The sequence below is a fragment of the Chlorocebus sabaeus genome, chromosome 16 (assembly GCF_047675955.1).
Source record: "Chlorocebus sabaeus isolate Y175 chromosome 16, mChlSab1.0.hap1, whole genome shotgun sequence".
Lineage (NCBI taxonomy): Eukaryota > Metazoa > Chordata > Mammalia > Primates > Cercopithecidae > Chlorocebus > Chlorocebus sabaeus.
The window spans coordinates 49,908,776-49,933,341 of NC_132919.1; the positions used below are offsets into that span (position 1 = coordinate 49,908,776).

The following is a 24,566-nucleotide window of genomic DNA, read 5'->3' on the forward strand; positions in this document are numbered from 1 at the left end:
GAAGCCACTGCCAGCGATACTCTCTCCCTCCTGTGTCCACAACCTCCCTACTGTTCTGGCTCCTTCACATCCACATTTAAACATGAGTGCACTCTCTTATCTTGAAAAATAAACAAGCACACCTTCCATCATGGTGTGCTTTGAACCTTTGTTCCCCACGACTGCACCACAATGCTCTTTCCAAGGTGAGCAATGACATCTATATGGCCAAATTCTCTTTCTTTCTTTCCTTCCCTCCTTCTTTCCTTCTTTATTTCTTCTTCTTCTTCTTCTTCTTTTTTTTTTGGAGACAGAGTCTTGCTTTGTCACCCAAGCTGGAGTGCAGTAGCACGATCATGGCTGACTGTAGCCTCGACCTCCCAGGCTCAAGTGATCCTCCTGCCTCAGTCGCCTGAGTAGCTGGGACCACTGGTGCACTTGGCTAATTTTTTTGTTTTTGGTAAAGACCAGGTCTCACTATCTTGCCAAGGCTGGTCTCGAACTCCTGGTATCAAGCAATCCTCCCGCCATGACCTCCCAAAGTGCTGGGATTACAGGAGTGAGCTGCCCCACCCAGCCCCATGTGACCAAATTCTTCGGACATTTTTCAGTCTCCTTCTTACTTGGTTTCTCAATGAGCAATATGTTGCTGGCCACATCATCCTTCTAGAAGCATCTTCTCATGGGCACCCATGACCACATCTCACTTGCTCTTGGCTACTCCTCAGTCTCCTTTGCCTGTAAGAGGCCTTTCTGTGTTTATATTTCCCAAGTCTGTGCCCCTCAAGCCTGTTTTCCCATCCCTTGGCAACTTCATCCATACTGTGTTCAACAACTCTCAATGGCCAAGACTCCATCTCCATGCCACACCTCCCCTGGGTCCATCGCCCAGTGGCCTCCATGGGGCACCTCTGTTTCAACATGTGTGCCCCAAACCCAGTGCTCTTCTCCTCTCCCCTCAGAGAAGGGCAGCATCCTCTGCCCTGGAGCTGGTTTGAGCTGCCCAGTTCAGCCTGGTTCTGGTCAGCTCAAGGTGGTTTCCAGCAGCTGGGCCCAGTTTGCATTGGCTCAGACCAGTCTGTGCCAGTCATATCCAGATCTATCTCTGGGTTCCAACCCTAAGACCTGCCTCAGCTGGTCACAGTGAACTGTGCCGGAGGAAGCAGATGGAGTCTCCACCTTCGTCATTCTCTGGGGATCCTCCCCAGCCTTTCCTTTGGGCACCGGGCCCCAGGCAGGAGGCAGATTTCCAGCCTGGCTGCATGCTTGACAGCCAGGAGTTGTCTCTCCTAGTCCTCCTTATTTAAACATTCTTCTCTTAAGCTTTCATCATTTGCCAGTTAAGTCAACTAATCTTCTACTAAACCCAATTTCACTCATGGATGGAGGAAGAGCTCGGTAATTTCTCCTCATGCCATGTACTATTAATGATGCTTGAAATTATGCAAATAAAATTGATGAGCACAGCTGATTCTAGGAAAGCAAGAAGGGAAAGGCTTAACTTTAAAATGCCCACCCTGGACCTGCGCATGCACGAGGCCGTCTCAGGATGCAGCGGCCGGGCAGACGCTCGGGTTTGACTTCTCCTTCCCTCCATGCATGGCGGGGCGCGGGCGGGGACTGGCTGACATCACCTCACTGCAATCTCATCACAGAGCGCATGGCTCCCTCATGCCAACTCCCTCACCCCGGAAGCATCTTGCAGCAGCAAAGGCAGATGTGGATCCTGCACATTGCCCCAAATGTCACTCCAGTGAGCAGGTTAATTGAAACACCGAAATCCGAGGAGCGGAGCAGGGCCGGCTCATCCGTCCAGCCTTGTTGCTCTGTCAGTGGCCACGACATCTGCCATGAACATCTGTGAATAAACTACAACAAATGTACAAGCTGCGTCTTTGTCCTGCTGCCTCCCATGCGGGTCATTTCGCCAGCCAAGGGAGACGTTTCTGTCGCAGTAGCCAAGCCAAGACACTCGGAATTCAGATTACCTTCACATCCAGTTGACCTGTTTTCAAATTAAACTGGTGCTGCTCCCACAGAACGGCTCCCAGGGCTGAGAGGTGAGGCCCCGCGTGCTTCTGCCTCTTCCTGAAGGGCTCGCGGTTACTCGGTGAGAACTCTGCCCAGCGCCCCATCCAGGCTACAATGGTTGCCATCTTACTATGGGTTGACATTGTGTTCCCTGCCCCCGACATTGATATATTGAAGTCCTAACCCCCAATTCTTCAGGCTATGACTTTATTTGGAGTTGGGGTCCTTATGGAGGTAATGGAGTTAACATGAGGGCATGAGGGTGGGCCCTAATGCAATAGGTCCTTATAGGGAGGGGACATCTGGACACAGACACGCTCACAGGGAGGCCACCAGGCAAAGGCAGAGATGATTGTAGAGATGTAGCTGCAGGACAAGGGTCACCAAGTTCCTCACCAGGAAACCACCAGAAGCCCAGAGAGGGGCCTGGGGCAGAGACTCCCTCGCAGCCTCAGGAGGCCCCAGCTCTGCCAAAACCCTGCTCTTGGACCTGCAGCACGCTCCAGCGCCAGGATTCATTTTGTTCACTCCTGCTGTGTGAGCCCTGCAGCACGTGCTCCGTTGTTACGGCAGCTCTAGGAGGCTCATCCACATCTCAAGCTGCACTGACATCTCCGCTGTGAGGAAAGGCCTCCGTTTATGTATCAGAGAGGCCCCGGCAGGGAATGTGCCTGGGAGCTCACAGCTGTACCTCCACCCTGGCCTTACATCTGTCACTGACCTCGCCAACTGTGGGGACCAATGCAATGCCCCCACTTTACAAAGGAAGAAGGAAGAAAGTACATCCAAGAAAAGGCGTGGCACAAAGTGCATTTCAGGCCAGCAGGTGCCCACCTGATGCCCTGGGCAGGATGCCAGAGGCCCCACCATCTGGGCCACCTCCATGGGGTGCCTCTGTGGCCCAACCCCCCGACTAGGCCACACTCCAGCAACCAAGGGTATCCTGGGTGTTCTCAGGAGTGCAGAGGAGGACTCAGGATGAATCCTCCCATTCTTTCTACAGCTCTTCTAGAGCTCTGAGCCTGGGGCCCCAATCCCGTCCTCCAGGACTGCACTGGGGACACAGACGAGGCCTTCTGAAGAAGCCATGCATTCTACAATGTCCCAGCCCCACCGCCACCCAGACTGTGTACTGGGCTGAGGGGCTTAGAAAAGCCACAGCCTCAAGCTTTTCCAATTCACAACCTTTGGTGCCCATTAGAATCACTGGGAGCTTAAACTTGTTACCTGGGCCCCACCCCAGATGAATGAAGTCAGAGATGCCTAGATGGGGGCCCAAACACTGGTAAGTTTCTAAAGTGCTTCAGGTGGTTTTGCTGCAGCCAGGGTTAAGAACCCCCACCCTGAATGTATTCCAACCATAGCTGATGCTGTAAATTTTGTAGGCATAACTGGGGAATTCTCCTGGGGAGGGTGGTTTGGTTTTTATTTTTATTCTTTTAGTTGTTTTTAAATTGCATTTGGTAGCAGATTTAGAAATCACCTTCCTAAGAAGATCCCCTGAGGTAGCTGAGCTGTTTACACCATTCTGCCCTGTCTGAGCAAGATCGTTCATTCACCCCACAGGGGACCAAGGGCCAGGGCATCTAAGCACAGTCCTGGTCCTGCCCATTTAACAAACTGCAAACCAGGGATGGGGCAACTTCTCCCTGGAGCTCCTTCAGACCTGCAAGAGCCTGAGAGGAAATGGAGCCTTGCTTGGTAAAAAACACTGATTCCTGTGGGTTGTGGATGTGCATGTGTGTGCAAGAGAGTGTGCATGTGTGTCTGTATAGGTGCATCATGTCTGCACATGCAGGAGCGTGCATTTGCACGTATGTGGAGTGTGTGCATATTCAGGTGTGTGAGTGGGTGTGCATGTGTGGGTGTGCACGTGTGGGTGCAGAGGCCATGAGTATGTGTCCATGAGTGTGCATGTGAGTGGGTGAGTATGCATGTATGTGCACACATGTGGTGGATACGCATGTGTATGCATGGGTGCATGCAGAGGCTGCATGAGTATATACACACATGTGCATGCATGTGAATGGGTGTTCACGTGTGTGTGCATGTGGGTCTCTATGTGTGCATGTCTGAGGGCATATGAATAGTAAAGAACAAGGCGGTAGAGTACAATCAATAGTAAAGTAAAAGGCATTTCCTGATCTTGTCACTTTTTACCAGGGCCTCACTTTCAGGGCCTCCCAAGTGCAGCCACCCCCGTTGTCCCTGCTCTGGCCCTGAGATGGGTGTTGGCAACTGTCCTGACCACAGGCTCAGTGCTGGGCCCAGGGGAGAGACCAGAAGAGGATGCAGAGGTCTGGGAAAGTAAGAGCTCAGGGTAAGGCGAGAAAGCAGAAACCCAGCATGGGCTGAGATGCAGAACAATTGAGTTCCATTCCCACCTCTCAAGGAGACTCGTCAGATATCTGTCTTTCTTACAGAACGATGATACGGGTGGCGTTGGGCTGTCATGAATGCAGAGGAGACACCTTCTCATTCCTTGAGAATTCTTCCCATTCCCCAGAATTCTTCCCACTACGTCCTGGGGTCTCTGGTGACCCAGGCATCAAGGGCCACTAGACCCTTGTTTGTTGCTCTGCTGAGGAAGGTCTGACTCATGGTCAGCCACAGTCACTGACTGTGCCACTCACAAGTTGCTCAAGACCTTTTTAGCTTCCCCTAACCCAGGTCCCTTCTCTTCTCCCTCCTCCTCAGCCCTGCCCCTTCTGACTTCCCTGTAGGAAGCTTCCAGGCCAGGGAAAAATCACCTCTTTCCATAATCTGCAAACGTTAACTGCCTCTGCAGTGTTCTGCTCCACAGACAGCCTCGATGCCTCTTCCAGGCCCTCTGTTCAGAGGGAGCCAGGGGTGGACATAGTTTAGTGTGCAGCAGTGGGTGCAGGCAAGCGAGGGGGCCCCACACCTTGGCTCTAAAGTGGCCTGCACAGTGCGAACAGCTGGATCTGACAACAAGGTGTCACCAGGGTGACAGCCAGAGTGAGGGATGTGCTGTTTCCCTCTCCGAGCACTGGGAGTCCCTCTGTGGGTTCAGCACTAGCACTCGGGGACAGCTCCTAGTCGGGTTCCTTGCAGCTCCTGGGCCTGCTATTTCAAGGTAGGGGTTTCCTCCCCTAGAGCCCACCCTGGACCTGGACGGTGCTTCTTAACACAGCCACAAGCGTGCAGCTGCCTCTTTAGTCTCTGGCATCAACCTGCTTCTGCCCCATAGCCTCACTTACATGTGCTGTTCCTCTCTGGAGACACTTTTTCATCTTTACTGAGCCTATCCATTGAATGCATTCACTTAAAAGGATGACTCCAGCGCTGTGAATTTCAGGCGATGGGGATGAAACCCTTCAAAGCACTGGGTCATTTAGCAGACTCCTAAGCAACACAACCCAGACCCAGCCTCCTTCTCCCACTACTCAAAACAACTGGCCCAGACTCCTCCCTCTGATCAGAGTCACGGACGTTCTTCCTGAGTTACTGGCAAACTCTGAGGTGCAGGGAAGAAGTGTCGAAACTAAGGAGCTGCCCAAGACTGGTGCTTTGCTGGGCCCTCGTGACCTAAGACTGCCATGGCTCTGCCCTCATCAGCATCCTCTGCTCTCCAACACTACTGTACTACAGAGCATCAGCATTAGTGGAGAGAAAGCCAATTAGACCAGCAAGAGGCTCTGGGGAGGCTCTGAGGAGACACACAAGGAAACCACTTGAAAACCACCTGAGTAGAAGTTAATGGGCTAACGAAGAAAAGTTGATTCACATGCAAACAATTCTGGGGTCTTTAAGGAAGACCCTGAGGAATAATCTCATCAAATGTGGTGAGGAGGGGGGATAAAGAGAGGTTGGTTTGGTTAATGGGTACAAACATATAGATAGATAGAAGGAATAAGTTCTATGTTAGATAGCAGAATAGGCCGGGCACGTGGCTCGTGCCTGTAATCCCAGCACTTTGGGAGGCTGAGGCAGGCAGATCACGTGAGCCCAGGAGTTTGAGAGCAGCCTGGGCAACATGGTGAAAACCCATCTCTATTTTAAAATAAATAAGATTTAAAAATATATGTATAGCAGAAGCTGGGCGCAGTAGCTCACACCTATAATTCCAGCACTTTCGGAGGCCAAAGCAGGTGGATCATCTGAGGTCAGGAGTTGGAGACCAGCCCTGGCCAACACGGCAAAACCCCGTCGCTACTAAAAATACAAAAATTAGCCCGGCGTGGTGGCACGCGCCTGTAATCCCAGCTAACTCAAGAGGCTGAGGCAGGAGAATCTCTTGAACCTGGGAGGTGGAAGTTGCAGTGAGCCGAGACTGCGCCACTGCACTCCAGCCTGGGTGACAAGAGAGAAACTCCATTAAAAAAAAAAAAAAAAAAAGCAAAGGAATAATATACACAAAGTTCAAGTTAAGGTTTCGTCTGGGGAGGAGGCAGAGAGATCGGCGGACACCAGACACAGAGTCATTGGTGACATAATGATCTTAAGTGGATGGTCACACATGGGAGGTGATTTGACTCTCGTGTTTCACAACGTACTTTAAATAGACTTTGTATACATCAAATATCATATAATAAATATTAATAAAGAGAGAAAAATCTTCTGTATTCCTATATCCCACAGAAACAGTGGTTAAAAATAAACCCAATCACACACTCTTACCCCCTTGGTATCCCCACACTCTCAGCCTCACCCCATCCTACCCTCAAGCACCCAAGGGAGCCTCCAATCACTGCCCTTCCACCTCCCACAGCATCTGAGGGACCCTGAAAAGCCCAGCACTGGGTAAGGGATAGGCACCACCCACCCACTTCCTTCACCCTCCACATCTTACTGGTCTGCAGACCCTAAAGTAGACCCAAGAAGGAGCCCAGTTCCAGAAGAGACACCAAGCCTTCCAGGATGGCAGGCAGAGGGGGTCACTTGGCATGCAGACGTGGCTCAACTCCACAAGCCAATACGTGTCAGTCCCCGAGCAGAAACACCAGAGAAGGAGCCAGGCCCTGGCCAGACAGAGCTATGCAAACACACTTCCCTGCTACATCCCCCAAGACCGGGCAGAAGGAAGGGAATTGGGGTGGCGATGTCCCGCAGAACACCAGGACGCCTCCCAGGGTCTCAGGGCCTCAGGGCCGTGGGACCTGCAGGCAGAGCAGGGGCTCCCACGGCCCCTGGGAGGGAGGGGAGGGGTTCCCCTTCATCTCCTCCCTGCCCCACTCGATGCCAGTGGCTTTCCCCAGCACTCACCTCTGCAGCTCCTTCAGGGAGACTGTGACCCGCAGGCCATGGCCCAGGACATAGAGTGCAGCCAGAATGTCCGCCCACTGCACCATCTCCCCCAGGGGCCCACCCTTCAGGACCCGAGGGCTGAACACGTCCCCGGACTCCTCCGTCAGGAAGCCGATGTGGACCAGGATCTGGGTTGGTGCAACACAGAGGGTTAGCAGGGAGGAGCAGCAGCTCTCAGCCCCGCCCCCCAGGGCACCGGCCAGGAGACCAGCTGGCAGCAGACACTGTCTCCAGGCCGGGCCCCAGCAGGTGCTTTCTGGCACCAGAGTGACCAGATCGGGCACTGGGGACACGGGCGAACAAGATAGTCACGTGCTTGCCCTCATGGAGCTTATGTTCCAGATGGAAGAGGTAGACAACAGTGAACACAGACAAGAGATAATTTAATGAAATGAAAAGGGCTCTGAAAGAAATAAAAGGGCAATGTGACAGTCATGTAAATATCTACTGGGTAGAGGGAGGAAGACAGGGAGGGAAGGAAGAAGGGAGGGATGAGCTAACAAAGCTCCCCAGAACATTCCCAAATTTCCAGGCCAATACCATGACTTTTCTGCCTGACATGAACCAGATGTACACAGAATGCAGGACCCCTTAGGGGCTTGTCATTCGGTCCCAACCTTGAAAAGGGCCAGGGACCACCACCACAGACATCTATCCTGACTCTGCCATTTCCACCCCTTGCTCCCTCTGATCAAATTCAGAAGCCCACTACAGTTTGTTTGAAGACCTATTCCATGCCCACTTGGAAGTGGGGGCCCTGAGCTTTCTCAGCTCCCGCACATGAGGGGGCAGGGGCCACGCACCTGCTTCTGGTCCCTCCGGGTGGCCCCCAGCTTCTGCGCCAGGCGCTGGGCAGCCAGCGCCCACTGGGCTGTGAGCCTCTTGGTCCGCTTCTTCATGAAGATCAGGGACTCCTTCCCGCTGCCCATCAGGTCCAGGAGGTGAGACAGATTGCTTCGGAAAACTGCCTGGAGGGGTCCAGACCTCAGTTCTCTCTGCCCCTTGACCTGTAGCCACCATCATTCCTGCTGGCCTGGGGACAGGGGCTGGCACCCTCCCATGAGGCTAGGGCCTGCTCCAGCTTCTCCCACACTTTGTAAGGGGCTCATCAGCCCCCAAAACTAGGGAGTCCTGCCCTCCCCATCAACACACCCTCCCCAGCCCAGCTCTAACCACCGGCACCCAGCCCTTCCAGGGAGGTAGCCAACCACAGCAGTTCCTGGGATCCCAGTCACAGCAGGGAGGCAGTGGGTGGTGATCACAGCCAGAACTCTGATGGCAGGGGACAGATGTGGCCACCACAGCAACTGTGCGCCTCAAGCCCATTAATTCAACAGTAAACCTCAGATGCATCATCTGTCAAATATGATCGCACGAGGATGGCTGGGAACTTTAAGTGCAAATAAAGCGTCTGGACACAGAAAGCCCTCAATAAGTGACAGCTGCTATTACTACTATTCTAGTCCATTAAGGGGGCACCTCCAGGCCCCCCACCTGCTCTGCAAAGAGGCCCAGCTTGGTGGCATCTCAAAGAAGGCAGACAGGCCCTGTCAGGCTGGCCTCCTGTCTGCCTGGCAGGGTGGGCTGGGACTCGCCCGCACACCTGGCACAGCCGCTCAGTCTCATTCCCCCAGGGCAGAGGTTTCTGCCCACTGTCCCTGAGGATGTCCAGCCATGCCGGCCCCTCACCAACCCACCCACCTCCCAGGCCCACCTGGACTTTGGGGAGGGGCTTGGGTGCCCTCTGGGCAGCCGTCTGGTTCCTCCAGGGCAGCGGGGGGCAGAACCACTCGACCTCACTGAGGTAGATGAGGAAGGAGCATTCGGTGCCGTCCACCCCGAAGAAGGCGTAGCAGGGGTCGGAGGTCCAGCGGGCACGCATCCACTGCAGAGAGGGCCAGGCTGGGCAGGGGGCTGCGCCAGCCCCACCAACCCTCAGGGGCTCCCCTGCACGTGCACCCAGGGGCCCTGAGGTCAAGGATGGGGCCCATGCGGCCCACCCTACTGATGCAACAGGGGACAGGGCAGAGAAGAGAATGAACAAGGACCTGCCTGAAGGACCCCAGAGATGGCAGGGGCAGGATCACCAGCCCTCATGTCTGGAAAGAGGAGGGACTGGGAAAGAACGTTGGCTCAAAGGTCTGGGGCAAAGAGCCAGGAGTCCTGGCTGTCTCACTCTCCCTTTGGTCCCTGTCTCCCCACTACCAGAGCACTATTGGGCTAGAGGCCAAGGTCCTGGCCTCCAAGGCGGCCAGGGCTGGAGCCCAGGCAGGATCCACCTGCAGTGATCCCAGATGGTCACTGAGGAAGGGGTCTGCGGCACCACTGCCCACCCCTTAGGGCATTCAGAACCAGCAGGGGGCTGGTTTCATGGCTGTGGACAGCTCCTACAGGGGCAGACTTTATGCAGCCAGCGGTGGCCCCAGAGATGGGGCAGGAAGACTCCGTGTCCAGCTCTTGGCTGGGCCAGGAAGAGCGGGGACAGGGTGGCCAGGGCCACTCCTCTGAGTCTCTGGGGGACTCTGGCTGCTGGCGGTGACACTCAGAGATTTAATTATTTGCTGTGAGAAAGCACCGACACCTGAGGGCGACTCCTCCTGGGGGATTTGGGGTTGATGGGTGGCGTGGATGCACTGAGCAGAGAAGCCGTTTCCTTGAGGTTGGCCTCTGCCAGCTTGTGCCTAGGTTAGGGGCGGGGCTGGACAGAGAGGCCCTAGCTAGTGGACATCCCCGCCCGCAGCCCCAGGCCTCACCTCCACCTTCCCTGAGCAGTCAGGGAACTTGGGGTCACTGGGCGCCTCACACTGGTCCCGCCGGCCTTCTGACACTGTAGAGAGAGGTCACCTTGCTGAAGTCCTGAGTCCAAGGAGGAGCCCAGGGAGGGAGGCCTGGGTACAGGAGGCAGCTTCCCACACAATCTGCTGCCAGACTTTCCCACCTTAAAGCTCACCAGCAGCGCAACCCACGCACAAGGTCATCCCGGGCCTGGGCTGCCCACAGTCTCCTCAGGGGGTTCAGGAGCAGTGAGGAGCTGGTGCGAACAGCTACCCAGCAGCCGCCTGGATGGGCAGACCTCATGCACCCACCGAAAGCGTCCCCAGCATTTTCTAAGGAGGCAGAAATGAGGTTTGCAGCCCCCAGCTCGCTGCTCCTCACATCACAGGGACTGGAGGGGGCCGCCCGGGGACCCTTCCCCAGGTGGCCTCACTCCTGGAACTGTGGACCCCAGAGGCTGGGATTCCAAGGATCCCCTCTGTCCTCAGCGCCCTCCTGCCGGGTAGGGGGGAGTGAACCCCCAGTCCTCCTCCTGAAAGCCTAAACTGGGGCCCCGAAGACCCAGGAGAGCTGCTGTGAAGAGAAGTCAGCCACACCTCAGGTGTCCCACCCTTCCAGGGCCTGCCCAGCGTCCAGTTCATTGGCTCCCTGGGGTAGAGGGCACCCCCGCCCCCTGGCACCCACCCTTGCTGTGCAGGAGCAGGCTGTGGCGCAGGATCTGGTCCACCTTCACAGCGATGTCGGAGACGTTCTGGGCAATAGCCTGGATCCGCTCCATGAGGCCAGCCCCAGGGGGCATCCTAAGTGGAAGAAGCCGGAGGTGAGCCACAGAACCGGCCAAGATGACCTTCCCAGGAGGGCCCTGCCAGTAGGCTCATGGGCAAAGATGGCAGGCTCTGCAATACCCCAGGCTCCCAAACCCTAACCCCAAGCAGACCAAATGGTGGGGAGTGGATCGGGTGAGAAGATGGAGCTGGCAGCCTATCCCAGCCAGTACACACGTTACAGACATCTAGGAAAGCCCCTATCTGCACATGTTGGTCATGACTTCATGTGTGCCCACAACTGCACATGTGCCCACAACTGCATGTGTTATGATATCTGCAGAGAGGCCCTTACTAGTGGACATCCCCGCCCCTTGGCCCCAGGCCTCACATCCACCTTCCCTGAGCAGTCAGGGAACATATCTTCATGTGCCCACAACTGTACAGGTGCCACATCTGCGCATGTCCCCACATCTGCGCATGTCCCCACATCTGCGCATGTCCCCACATCTGCACATGTCCCCACATATGCACATGTGCCCACAACAGCACACATACCCACAACTGCACATGTGATCACATTTGCATGTGTGCCCACGACTGCACATGTGACCTTATCTGCACATGTGACCCTATCTGCATGTGGCAGGCATGTCTGTGCATTACTGCATATGTGCTGAAGGGCAACACATGGGGCTGAAACAGGCAGACGAATTCCATTGAAGAGCCTGGCTAGGTTCTGTCCAGGGACCACACAAGCGACAGAGGCCTTTTCCCAGGCACAGCCAGGCCTCTCCCAGTCTGTCTCTCTATTTCCTCCCAAGAGGCCGTATTGTGCCAAAATGAATTCCACCCACAGAAGCCTGGGAACTTGCCAGGTATTAAAACTCCGGTAAATTATCACTGGCTTCCTGAGAACAAATCCTTCCCAGGATCTTAAAGGAGGTGACTGCCACCACCACAGCCCTCCACCTCACCATCGACACCAGTGTTGCTTCTATTTTTGGAGAATTTATTTCCTGTGTTGATTACTACTCAGCTCTCAGGGACATTTATTAGCCGTCATATGTCGTACTTATCTCATTGCAAACTTCTATTGAGATGGATTCCCCTCGGCTGGCAGATCTTCTCGCACAAAAATAGCCCTGGGGGTCTTTCTCCAGGAAGCTGCTTGCCTTTTTAAAAACATATTAATTCGGTTTCCTTTGATTCTCACCTCACCCCGTGGCTTTGCTGGCCCTGTTTAAGCTCCGTTTATCCCTATACAAGGTACTGGTCTTTACGGTTGCACACAACAGGAATTCAATGAAGGATTTTTCCAACCTGGGTTCCGCTCGGGTCTGCAAACCCCACCTCTCCTCATCTTCTGAGCCTGGTGAGCTGCCCACTAGAGAAGGCATAACAGAAACCCTCAATGGCCACCCACCCTCTGCAGCCATCCTCCTCTCCCACCTCCACCTTTTCTAAGGAAAGAAAGGGCAGTAGCCCCATACACGTCAGGGGACTAGTCAGGATGACAGGTGGGGGCAAAGCAGATACAGAAGTGGAGGGGACAAAAGGCAGATGACAGGAATGGGGAATGAGCCCCCTATGTACACACATGCATACACACACATGCACACACACACACACATATGCACACACGCACACACTCACATATACACACATGCACACAGGCACTCACACATGCACACATGCGTGCACACATGCATGCACACACATACACACACATGCACGCACACACGTGCACACGTATACACATCCCAGTAGACACATGCACACACACACATGCACACACATGCACGCACACACGTGCACACGTATACACACCCCAGTAGACACATGCACACACACATGCACACACGCACACATGCGTGCGCACATGCATGCACACACGTGCACACATGCATGCACACGCATACACACATGCACGCACACACGTGCACACTTATACACACCCCAGTAGACACATGTGTGCACACACATGCACGCACACACGTGCACACGTATACACACCCCAGTAGACACATGCGCACACACATGCACACACGCACACATGCGTGCACACATGCATGCACACACGTGCACACATGCATGCACACGCATACACACACATGCACACGTATACACACCCCAGTAGACACATGCGCGCACACACATGCACGCACACACGTGCACATGTATACACACCCCAGTAGACACATGTGCACACACACATGCACACACGCACACATGGACACACACACACACGCACATGCATGCACACATGCACAGACGCACACTCTTGCACACATGCATGTACACACGCACACACACATGCACACACGTATACACAATCCAGTCCGTCCTCTCACTCTTTAGTTCAGTGTCCAAGGCAAACTTTGACAAAAACAAACAAACATAAAACTCTTAAAATAAAAAATGCCACCACTTTTGTGTTAGTTTCCTTAGGCAACTGAAATAATCTCCACAAACCAGGTGGCCTAAAACCACACCCTTTCTCCTCTGGCAGCTCTGGACGCTGGAAGTCAGACAGCAAGGCAGCAGCAGGGCCAGTGCCTTCTGACTCTGGAGGAGTCTCCCCCAGGCCTCCCTCCCAACTTCCGGAGGTAGCAGCAGCCCTCAGTGTTCCTCAGCCTGTGGCTACTTCACTCCGACCTCCACCTCCACCTTCACACGGCCTTCTCCCCTGTGTGTGTCTGTGTCCACCTTCCTCTCTTTATAAGAACACCCACAACCATGAAACCATAACCACAGCCATGAAACCAGGGCCCATCCAAATCCAGTAGCACCTCCTCTTAATTTGACTACATCTGCAAAGACCTTATATCCAAATAAGGTTACAGTCACAGGTCCTGGGGACCAGGGCTTGGACACGGCTTTTTGGAGCACAAAGTTGAATGCATGACAGCCTTCTGTGAGATTGCAAAGAAGAAAGAGATGAGACTTAAAAGCCACCTGCTTCGTTTGCTCAAAAAGTCCTCGGGCAGAAGGAAGTAGGAGTATTTTTCATCCGTCCAAAACACATCAAGGTTCATTACCATTACCAGTACCACACAAGGAGACGAGAGAAGCTCAGCCCCCTATGAGCTGTGTGACCCTGGGCAGGTCACTGAGCCTCTCTGTGTTCACCAGTCTCGTCTTTTAAGAAATAAGGGCAGCTACCATCGTGAGGCCTGAATGAAGAGAGAGCTGTGAAGTGCGTGGCCAGCGGCACCTGTGCGACATCGGCACTGTTTGCATTCGTGATCAGCACCGATATTGATGCGGCTGAAGCAGCAGCCACAGGGATATGGGTTAGACCAGGGCACATCAACCTTTTCTCATTATGGCCCATCTAGGAAATTTCTTACACGTTCTTACCGCTATATGCTTGTTTCAAGAACCAGTGTTCGCCCTTTTGGCAGTGATGTGCCCCCACCGAGAATGCCTGGGTTCACCCCAAGAAGAAACAGGCTGATGTGATGTCTGCTGGGCTCTGAAATCAGTCCAGATGAAGATCGTGGAGCTGCTTTCCATGCTGACCTACAGGGGCAGGATGGACGCTCCTTTGACAGGAATGAATATTTTTTTATATACAGAGAGAGAGAGGGAGAGAGAGAAGGGCTCTCACTCTGCCACCCTGGACAGAAGCTGGAGTGCAGTGGCGAGATCACCTGCAGCCTCAACCTCCCGGGCTCAAGCGATCATCCAAAGTCAGTTTCCCAAGTTGTTGGGACCATATGGATGAGCCACCACGTCCAGCTAATTTTTAAAAAAATTTTCTGTAGAAAATATGTTGCCCAGGCTGTTCTCCAACTCCTGGGCTCAAGTGATCCTCCCGCCTCGTTCTCTGAAAGTGCTGGGATTACAGGTGTGAGCCACCATACCCAGCCTGGAATGAATATTTCAAGGACAGAGTGCAGAGGCAGGGAAACCTCCACTGTTGCAGGGTCAGGGTTGGAGACCAGCAAGGGCAGCTAAGGCCGGGCTCTAGGGCTCCCATCATGACAGGAGGCACGCAAGGTGGAGAAAAACTGGGCGCCTGTCCTACCTTCTAACCAGAGACCCCAGGGCACAAACAACCTATGTCAAGACAAGCCAGGGGTCCTGCCAGGTCAACTAGAGACTTTGGAATGGACCTCAACCCATTTCAGCCCCTCCTGGAGGCACCTCTCCTTGGAGCAAGGCTCCTCTCCATCTGTGCTGCAAGAGCCAGATCACTTTCTGAATCTCCTGCCCCGCTGTGGGTGTGGTTGTGAGTGGCCAGCCTGAAACCCCGAACGGAGTCCTGAGTCCTCGAGGACAGAGACTCAATTTTCCTATGTGGAGCCGGGCACTGCCCAGTGTGGGCCCCGTGCTCGGGGCTCCATCACTGTAGGCTGAAGAGTGTCTCCAAAATTCATGCTCAGCTAGAACTTCAGAATGTGGCCTTATGTGAGGGATAAAAGACTACACATAGTGTGCAGTGTATACTGCTCAGGTGATGGGTGCAAATCACCACTAAAGAACTTACTCATGTAACCAAATACCACCTGTTCCCCAATAACCTATGGACATAAAAAAATTTTTGTAAAAATGAAGTTACTGCTATGTGCAATGACATAGATGAATCTCAGAGTCACAATGCTGAGCATGATAAGCCAAACAAAAAAGATTATGGGCTGGGCACAGTGGCTCACGCCTGTAATCCCACTCGGAGGCTGAGGCAGGCAGATCACCTGAGGTCAGGAGTTCGAGACCAGCCTGGCCAACATGGTGAAACCCCGTCTCTACTAAAAATACAAAAACAAAAAATTAGCCGGGTGTGATGGCGTGTCCCTGTAATCCCAGCTACTCAAGAGGCTGAGGCAGGAGAATCACTTGAACCCAGGAGGCAGAGGTTGCAGTGAGCCGAGATCGTGTCACTGCACTCCAGCCTGGTGACAGAGCAAGACTTTGTCTCAAAAAAAAAAAAAAAAAAAAAAAAAGATAATGTACTCTGTGACTCTATTTATATGATGTTCAAGAACAGGCAAAAGTAATGCTGATAGAAGCCAGGGTAGAAATTAGGTTTAGGGGCTAAGAATGACTTCCGTTGAAGGAACACAGGAAATATTGTGTACTAGAAATATTCTATGTAACCTAATCTCGGTAGGTGAATCTGTCTATATGTAAAACTCCATCAAGTTCTACCTTTAATATTAGTGTACTTGGCCGAGCGTGATGGCTCAAGCCTGTAATCCCAGCACTTTGGGAGGCCGAGACGGGTGGATCACGAGGTCAGGAGATCGAGACCATCCTGGCTAACACGGTGAAACCCCGTCTCTACTAAAAAATACAAAAAACTAGCCGGGCGAGGTGGCGGGAGCCTGTAGTCCCAGCTACTCGGGAGGCTGAGGCAGGAGAATGGTGTGAACCCGGGAGGCGGAGCTTGCAGTGAGCCCAGATGGCGCCACTGCACTCCAGCCTAGGCGACAGAGCGAGACTCCGTCTCAAAAAAAAAAAAAAAAAAAAAAGCAAGCAAGCAAGCAAGAGGCCTTACTTGGGAATAGGGTCTTTGCAGATGTAATTAGTTCAGGTGAGTTCATATTGGATCAGGCTGGCCCTAAGTCCAATGACTGGGGTCTTTCTAAGAAGGCCACGTGCAGACACCCAGGGGAGAAGGCCATGTGACGAAGGAGGCAGAGAGTGGAGCGATGCATCTGCAGGACAAAGAAGGCCAGGCACTGCCAGCGTCCACCAGGAGCAGCCAGGAAGGGGCAGGGAGGGGTCTCCCCTTGAGCTTTGGAAGGAACACAGCCCTGCCGACACCCTAATTTCAGACTTCTGTCTCCAGAACTGGGAAAGAGTAAATTTCTGTTGGTTTAAGGCATCTGGTTTGTGGTCATTTTTTATGGCAACCCTAGGAAACTACGATAATCACCATCCGCAGAATTGAGGGGAAATGGTTTTTAATCCATCACAAAAGAGAGTCCAGGCCCAGGCCCAGAGGCTCACGCCTGTAGTCCCAGTACTTTGGGAGGGCAAGGCAGGAGGATCACTTAAACCCAGGAGTTCGAGACCAGCCTGAGCAACCGAGTGATACACTATCTCTAAAAATAATTTTAAAAATTAGCTGGGCATGGTGGTGTGCACCTGTGGTCCCAGCTACTCAGATTTTGGCAGGAGGATCGTTTGAGCCCATGAGGTCAAGGCTGCAGTGAGCTGTGATCGCACCGCTACACACCAGCCTGGGTGACAGAACAAGATTTTGTTAAAATAAAATAAAAGAGAGAGAGCGAGCCTAGGTTCTCCTGGATGCTCCTGCTGTCAGGAAGTTCTTTTTGCCAACCATGTCCCTATTGCTGAAGGCCAAGCTTTAATTCACCTGCCGCTCTCATAGGAAAGAAAGAAATCAAGGGATGCCCTTGAGTTTCAAGCCCTGGGTCAGTGACTCTCCACATTATCCAGAGATGTACTGGAAAGAGTGAAACCCCAGAAGTCAGAGGTCCTGGGTTCAAACCCTCGCTGCATTTCACATTTGTGTGGCCTTAGGCAAGTTACCTAACCTCTCTGAACTCAGGCTTTAATTCCTGTGAAATCTGAGTAACAGAGTTATTGTGAGGATTAGCTGTGAGGCCAGATGTAAAGTACTCAGCATACAGGAGATGCTCAATACATGCTTGAAATGCTTTTGCTCCCCAGGGACAGCAGTCATCCCATTCCTGAGAGGAAGCATCATACGCCCAAATACAAAGCAAAGCACTTTACTTTCTGGGGGATTCAGCAATTTTCCTACGACAAGCATGTCTGCGTAAAACCTATCGCCAGCACAGGCTTTAAATAGTGCAGATGGCATCTGTCTGATTTAACAAGTTCAACTTGTTCAAAACAGAATTACTTGGCATCACTATTATTATACTGGACTTAGCATTTGCACAGCCCTTTCTTTTTTCAAATCATACACGATGAGGCTTCTCTCCCTGAGAGGTTTTTCTAAAAGTGACAACAAAAGTAGATGTCATAAAGCCTCAAACCGCAACAGATCTATGGCCTGGGAAATGCCTGGTTGGAAAAGAAAAAGAGGGGCTGGACTGGGAGGACGGTGGCCAATGGCCTTCAGCCAATGTGGTCTGGGGAACCCAGGGCTTTGGTGTTATCACCATGTAGGGAACCCAGGGCCTTGGTGTTGTCACCATGTGGGGAACCCAGGGCCTTGGTGTTGTCACTGTGTGGGGAACCCAGGGCCTTGGTGTTGTCACCGTGGGGTAGGCAGCACAAGCACTGACTTCTCCACCAGGGCCAGAAGGTACAGGCCAGGGCCCATGTTGATTTTAGGGACCCTCGAAATGTTTGAATTTCTTTAAAAATCAGGGGTCAAAAAAACCCTTGTAGATCAAAGAAAACATTTTAATATGTGATTTTCATATATTATAAAATATAATTTTTGCACTGGGTTAAATGATGTTACCCCTCCTTCAAATTCATATGTTGCAGCCCTATCCCCCAATAGGTAAGAATGTGACTTTACTTGAAAACAGGGTCACTGCAGATGTAATGAGTGATTATATGAGGTCATATTGGAGTGACCAATATGACTGGTGTTTTTATCAAAAGGGGAAATTTGGTCTGAAACTCACATACAGAGAGAACACTATGTGAAGACTCGAATTGTGCTCCCATCAGTCAAGGAACAACCAGAAGCCAGGAGCGGGGCCTGGAACAGATCCTTCCCTAGCACTGCCTGCTGACGCCTTGATCTCAGACTTCCGGCCTCCAGAACAGTGAGACAATCAATTTCTATTGTTTAATCCAGTGGTCTCTAACATTTTTAGTACCCAGGACCAGTTTCTTGGAAGACAATTTTTCCATAGACCCAGGGAGAGGGGCAGTGGGGGTGGTTTCAGGATGATTCAAGTGCATTACATTGATTGTGCATTTTATTTCTATTATTATGAAATAATTATACAACTCACCACCATGTAGAATCAGTGGGAGCCCTGAGCTCATTTTCCTGCAACTAGATGGTCCCATTTGGGGGTGATGGGAGACTATGACAGATCATCAGGCATTAGATTTTCATCAGAAGCAGGCAACCTAGATCCCTCACATGGATGGTTCACAATAGGGTTTTCAAGCCTATGAGAATCTAATCTCACCACTGATCTGACAGGAGGCGGAGCTCAAGCGGTAATGGGAGCGATGAGGAGCGGCTGTAAATATGGATGAAGCCTCACTTGCTTGCCTGCTGCCCACTTCCTGCTGTGCAGCCAGGTTCCTAACAGGCCATGGAGCAGTACCAGTCTATGCCAGGGTATTAGGGACAGGTGGTTTAATACAATCAGTTTGTGCTTCTTTGTTACAGCAGCCCTAGGAAACCAATGCCATTTAAAATCTTTTTTTTTTTTTTTTTTTTTTTTTGAGACAGAGTCTTACTTTGTCGCCCAGGCTGGAGTGCACTATCACAATATCAGCTGACTGCAATCTCCACCTCCCCAGTTCAAGGAATTCTCTGTCTCAGTCTCCTGAGTAGCTGGGATTACAGGTGCCCACCACCACCGTGCCCAGCTAATTTTTGTATTTTTAGTAGAGATGGGGTTTCACCTTCTTGGCCAGGCTGATCTTGAACTCCTGACCTCATGATCCACCTGCCTCGGCCTCCCAAAGTGCTGGGATTACAGGCATGAGCCACCGTGCCCAGCCTAAAATCTTTTCTATGGACGTCATAAGGCCGCCCAGGGAGGCAAGACTTCTTTTAGACTTTTAGGAGGACACGAAAAAACCGTTCCACTAATAATAATGACAGTTACATAGCCAACAGGTATTGAGCACTCACTTGTCCAGCTCTTTCTATACTCTGATCTCGTTTAATGCCCATGACAACATCCTGGTCCCTCTTAATGCCCCCATTGGACAGATCAGGAAGGAAACCAAGGCACAGCAAGGCTCAGTGATTTGCTTAGGGTCACACAGTTATTAAATGAGAAAATCAGTCCAACCAGGCAACCTAGCCCCCAAGCTCATGCTGCCCAGCACAGAAGGCTGCTGAACAGGCAACATGGCTGGAGAGGGACAGCTGGAGACAACGTTCCTGGTGGAGAACAGGGAGCCAGGTGGCCCTAATGAATGCCTGGACACAACTGCAGCGCCTACAAGCTTACAAGGGGCCTCCAGGCCTTGGTCTTCAGCAAAGGAAGCAGCCTAGAGCTACAAATGGAACACTGTCTTCAATCAATCGGAAAAGGCTGCCCTGAGACATGCTGGGTTGCCAGAAGAAAATCCATTTTCCACCTCTTACACCCCAGGAAGGTGGTGCCAACAGCGGGGCTCTGAGACAGGCAGGAATGCACCATTTCACCTGGAAGGGGTCCATGCACAGGGTGGGGGCAGGACATCAGGATCAAGCCCAAAACTGAGCAAAAGGCCCCGCAGGAGGTGAGGCCAGAGCTGCTCTGGCAGAAGGAGTTTCCCAGGCAACAACCACCCTAACCCTGTAGAATCCATTACCAGGGTACGAACCTTGAATTCTACCTACCCCAGCAGGGGGGACAGGGGACAATCCACTGGGCCTTACTGCCACCACCAAGTGCACCCAGTCTTTCTCCAGCTGGTGCAGATGCCCCTGAGCCCTTTGGTCCTGCTTGTAGTACATTTTCCTTTCTTTTCTTTTATGCCTTCGTTACATGCATTTTAAGAGAGGAAGGCTGTTAACCCAGGTGAGCTTGAACCGGCGGCTTCCGGCAGAGCAGCATGAATATGAACAGTGAAGACCTGGCCCGTGAGAGTCAGGGAGAGGGGAGGCTGGAGAGCTCAGGAGGGGTGTCCCCAGAGGAGGTCCCATCATCCATGTGCATACACACATATTTACCATGTGCCTGCTCGGTGCTGGGCTCTAGGCACAGAGGAACCAAACACAGATGAACCAAACGCAGGCCCAGCCTCAAGGACACCCTGAGGGGGGTTATCAGGCAGAGGGGGCAGAGGGGAGAGCAATCTAGGGTGTGTCTGTGTGGGGTGACCCTGGGGCGCCATCACAGGGTATCACTGAGCCACTCAAGGGCAAGAGGGAAGAACACGCAGGTACCCAGGAGCCCATACTGTGCGTGCAGTAACAGGTGAGCTGGGCAGCTCCAGGATGTCCACACCCACACATCCGAAAGAAGGGCCGGCCCTGGACCTGCTCCCGGGAGCTCACCCCTCAGCCCTTGGAGTGTCCCCCTGATAAGAGTGTCCCTGTTTACGTGGGGCCTTGGGCCACCCCCGACAGTCTGTGCTTCCTTGTGACTGATGGTGGGGGCCTTGGGCCACGCCGCCTCAGCTTGACCTCTGGAAGGGCCAGAGACTGAGATCAGCCCCTGAGTGGTCAGTCATGCCTCTGAGACTGAGCCCCCATAACATCGCTGGACACCAAGGCTGGCAACACCCACACGTGTTGTCCCACATCATAGCTGGGAGAGCAAGCGTTGCCATAGCTCCACCGGGAGAGGGACACCGGGGCTCCATGCAGATCTCCAGGGCCCTGCCCCGCCCGTGCGCCGCTCCCCTTGGCTGATTTTTATCCATATCCTTTCACAGGAATAAGCTGTCACTGTGAGGATCGTGGCTGTGCTGAGTTCTGAGTCCTCCTAGCAAATCACTGGACCTCAGGGTGGCCTTGGGGACCCCAGATGTTCTGTGCCAGTGCCCTGCATCTGGAGCCCTAGGACCAGCCTAAGGTCACCTTCTCCTCTCCACACAGGGTCTGCCAGTTTCCTTCTTGCCCGGCACTTGGGGCTTCACTGGGGGGCAAAGGCCACTGGCCCATCACAGTCCTGGAGCTTCCTTCTAAAGACCTGGTCAAGCATGGTGGCTCATACCTGTAATCCCAGCACTTTGGGAGGCTGGGGCAGGTGGATCACCTGAGGTCCGGTGTTCGAGACCAGCCTGGCCAACATGGTGAAACCCCATCTCCCCTAAAAATGCAGAAATTAGCCAGGTGTGGTGGCAGATGCCTGTGGTCCCAGCTACTCTGGAGGCTGAGGTGGGAGGATTGCTTGAGCCCAGAAGGTTGAGACTTCAGTGAGCCATGATTGAGCCACCACACTCCAGGCTGGGCAACAGAGCGAGACACTGTCTCAAAAAGAGACTTCCCACCTCCTGGCCCTGATACCACACCTGCCTTGCTGTGCTGGCTTTTTCTTATTCAGTGGGGTCAGGGGACACACTCCAGGAAGCCTCCTGCCCTCCTCAAGGCCTGTTAGGGCCACGGAGGGCTTAGAAGAGGAACAACCTGTGTTCGAAGCATCGAGAACTTTGGAGCCAGCCAGGCCACCAGGCTGGCCCTGTGCTGCATGTCCTGGACCCATGAGCCTCTCTGAGCCTCGGCTCCCTTGTCTGTCAAAGGAGGCAGCCCTGGGATTGCTGTGCGAAGGAGTAAGTAATAGAAGGCGCTTGTCTTGCCTGCTGCTATGAACCATGTCTGTGTCCCCACAAAATTTCTATGTTGAAATCCTAATCCGCAGGGCCAGGTGCAGTGGCTCACGCCTGTAATCTCAGCACTTTGGGAGGCTGAGGTGGGCAGATTGCCTGAGCTCAGGAATTTGAGACCACCCTAGGAAACATGGTAAAACACCGATTCTACTAAAAATACAAAAAGTTAGCTAGGGGTGGTGGTGGGTGCCTGTAATCCTAGCTACTCTGGAGGCTAAGGCAGGAGCATCGCTTGAACCCAGAAGGCGGAGGTTGCAGTGAGCTGAGATTTACCACTGCACTCCAGCCTGGGTGACAGAGGGAGACCCTGTCTCCAGAAAAGAAAGGAAGGAAGGAAGGAAGGAAGAAGGAAGGAAGGAAGGAAGGAAGGAAGGAAGGAAGGAAGGAAGGAGGGAGGGAGGGAGGGAGGGAGGGAGGGAGGGAAGCAAGCAAGAAAGGAAGGAAGGAAGGAAGGAAGGAAGGAAGGAAGGAAGGAAGGAGGCAGGGAGGGAGGGAAGGAGTGAGGGAGAGAGGGAGGGAGGGACAGAAGGAAGCAAGGAAAGAAGGAAGGAAGGAAGGAAGGAAGGAAGGAAGGAAGGAAGGAAGGAAGGAAGGAAGGAAGGAAGGAAGGAATCCTAACCCGCAATGTAATGGTATTAGGAGGTGGGGCCTTTGAGGGGTGATTAGGTCATGAGGGTGGAGCCCTCATGAATGGTATTAGTGCCCTTATAACAGGCCCCTGGCTGGGCGCGGTGGCTCACACCTGTAATCCCAGCACTTTGGAAGGCCAAGGCAGGTGGATCACCTGAGGTCAGGAGTTTGAGACCAGCCTGTCCAACATGGTGAAACCCCATCTCTACCAAAAATACAAAAATTAGCTGTGTGTGGTGGTGTGCACCTGTAATCCCAGCTACTCAGGAGGCTGAGGCAGGAGAACTGCTTGAATCTGGGAGGCAGAGGTTGCAGTGAGCCAAGACTGTGCCACTGCACTCCAGCCTGGGTGACAGTGGGAGACTCGGTCTCCAAAAAAAGGTCCCAGAGAGCTCTCTTAGCCTCTTCCCACTGTGTGAAGACACAGCAAGAAGTTGACCATCCCCCAAAGTTTGGCCCTCCCCCAAAGTTGACCATGCTGGCACCCTGGTCTCAGACCTCCAGCCTCCAAAACTGTGAGAAATGAATGCTTGAGGCCAGGCATGGTGACTCACGCCTGTAATCCAAGTACTTTGGGAGGCTGAGGTGGCCCAATTGCTTGAGCTCAGGAGTTCAAGACCAGCCTGAGCAACACGGCAAAACCCTATCTCTACAAAAATATAAAAATTAGCCAGGGATGGTGGCATGCATCTGTAGTCTCAGCTACTCAGGAGGCCAGGGCAGGAGGATTGCTTGAGCCTGAGAGGCAGAGGCTGCAGGGAGCTGTGATTGTGCCACTGCACTCTAGCCTGGGCAACAGAGGGAGACCCTGTCTCAAGAAAAGGAAGAAAGAAAGAAATGTCTGTTGTCTATGAGCCCCCTAGGCCATTGAATTTTGCTATTGCAGCCTGAACTCCTAAGACACCTATACATAGTTATAGGTATAACTATACTTACGTATATCTAGCGCTCATACCTAGCTTTAATGATTATTGGTGGTGTTATTACTATCATTATTATCACTACTCATAATGGACATTCAGTCAAAGTTAGGTCTCACCCCCTTCTGGATGAAGTCCCAGTTAGATCTGCCCAACGACAGAATGGACCACGTCAGAAAACAGTGAGTCTCTCAGCCCTGAAATTGCCCCACCCGAGGTTTCAACAGCTCAGAGGGACCGAGGACAGGACTACCGCCCCTGCTGAGGGGGTGACCCTGAGATCCACCACTCACTGTCCCTCTTCAGACCGAGGACTCAGTGAGGCCTGGGTTCCTGGTGGCGGTGAGTCTGGCCCAGGCCTTGGCACACGATCCTGTAGTGACAGGTTATTCCCCAAGCCAGGCCAGGAGAGCACCCACAGCACGGCCAATAGGAGGGGAGGGAAGGTCTCTGGTCCCACCCTGCCTTCAACAGAAAAGCTGGAGACATTCATCATGATCAGGAAGCCCTCAGGGCCAACAGGACATACTTGCAGCCTGAAGGATCCCACCTCCCTCCCAGCCCGGCAGGGACTGCACTGGGAACTTGGGACTTTTTCACATCCCATCCCCAATAAACGTGGCTGTCACGTGGTTGGTCCGGCTCTCAGCACTGCGGGGCTGTGCCAACAGCACAAGCCTGGCTCAGACCTAGACGGGATCCTCCTTACCAAGCTGCTGGTGACATTCAAAGTTCAGAAGTGCCCAATAGAGGGTGGCTGCTATTATTTACTATTGTCATTAATTATCAT

At 52.9% G+C, this 24,566-nt stretch overlaps 1 protein-coding gene across 3 annotated transcripts in view; it reads right to left on the reverse strand.

The window, feature by feature from the left end:
• MGAT5B (alpha-1,6-mannosylglycoprotein 6-beta-N-acetylglucosaminyltransferase B) overlaps positions 1-24,566 on the reverse strand; it is an 80,733-nt gene that overhangs the window by 34,689 nt on the left and 21,478 nt on the right. For 2 of the 3 annotated variants that reach the window (XM_008011610.3, XM_008011608.3), the window contains 5 exons: positions 10,738-10,853; positions 10,032-10,105; positions 8,993-9,163; positions 8,082-8,246; positions 7,237-7,406 (listed from right to left, as the gene is read on the reverse strand). In XM_008011610.3, the coding sequence (XP_008009801.3) occupies positions 7,237-7,406; positions 8,082-8,246; positions 8,993-9,163; positions 10,032-10,105; positions 10,738-10,853 (696 nt within the window). The remainder of the gene's footprint in view (positions 1-7,236; positions 7,407-8,081; positions 8,247-8,992; positions 9,164-10,031; positions 10,106-10,737; positions 10,854-24,566) is intronic. The other variant, XM_073004991.1, reaches the window with a different exon arrangement.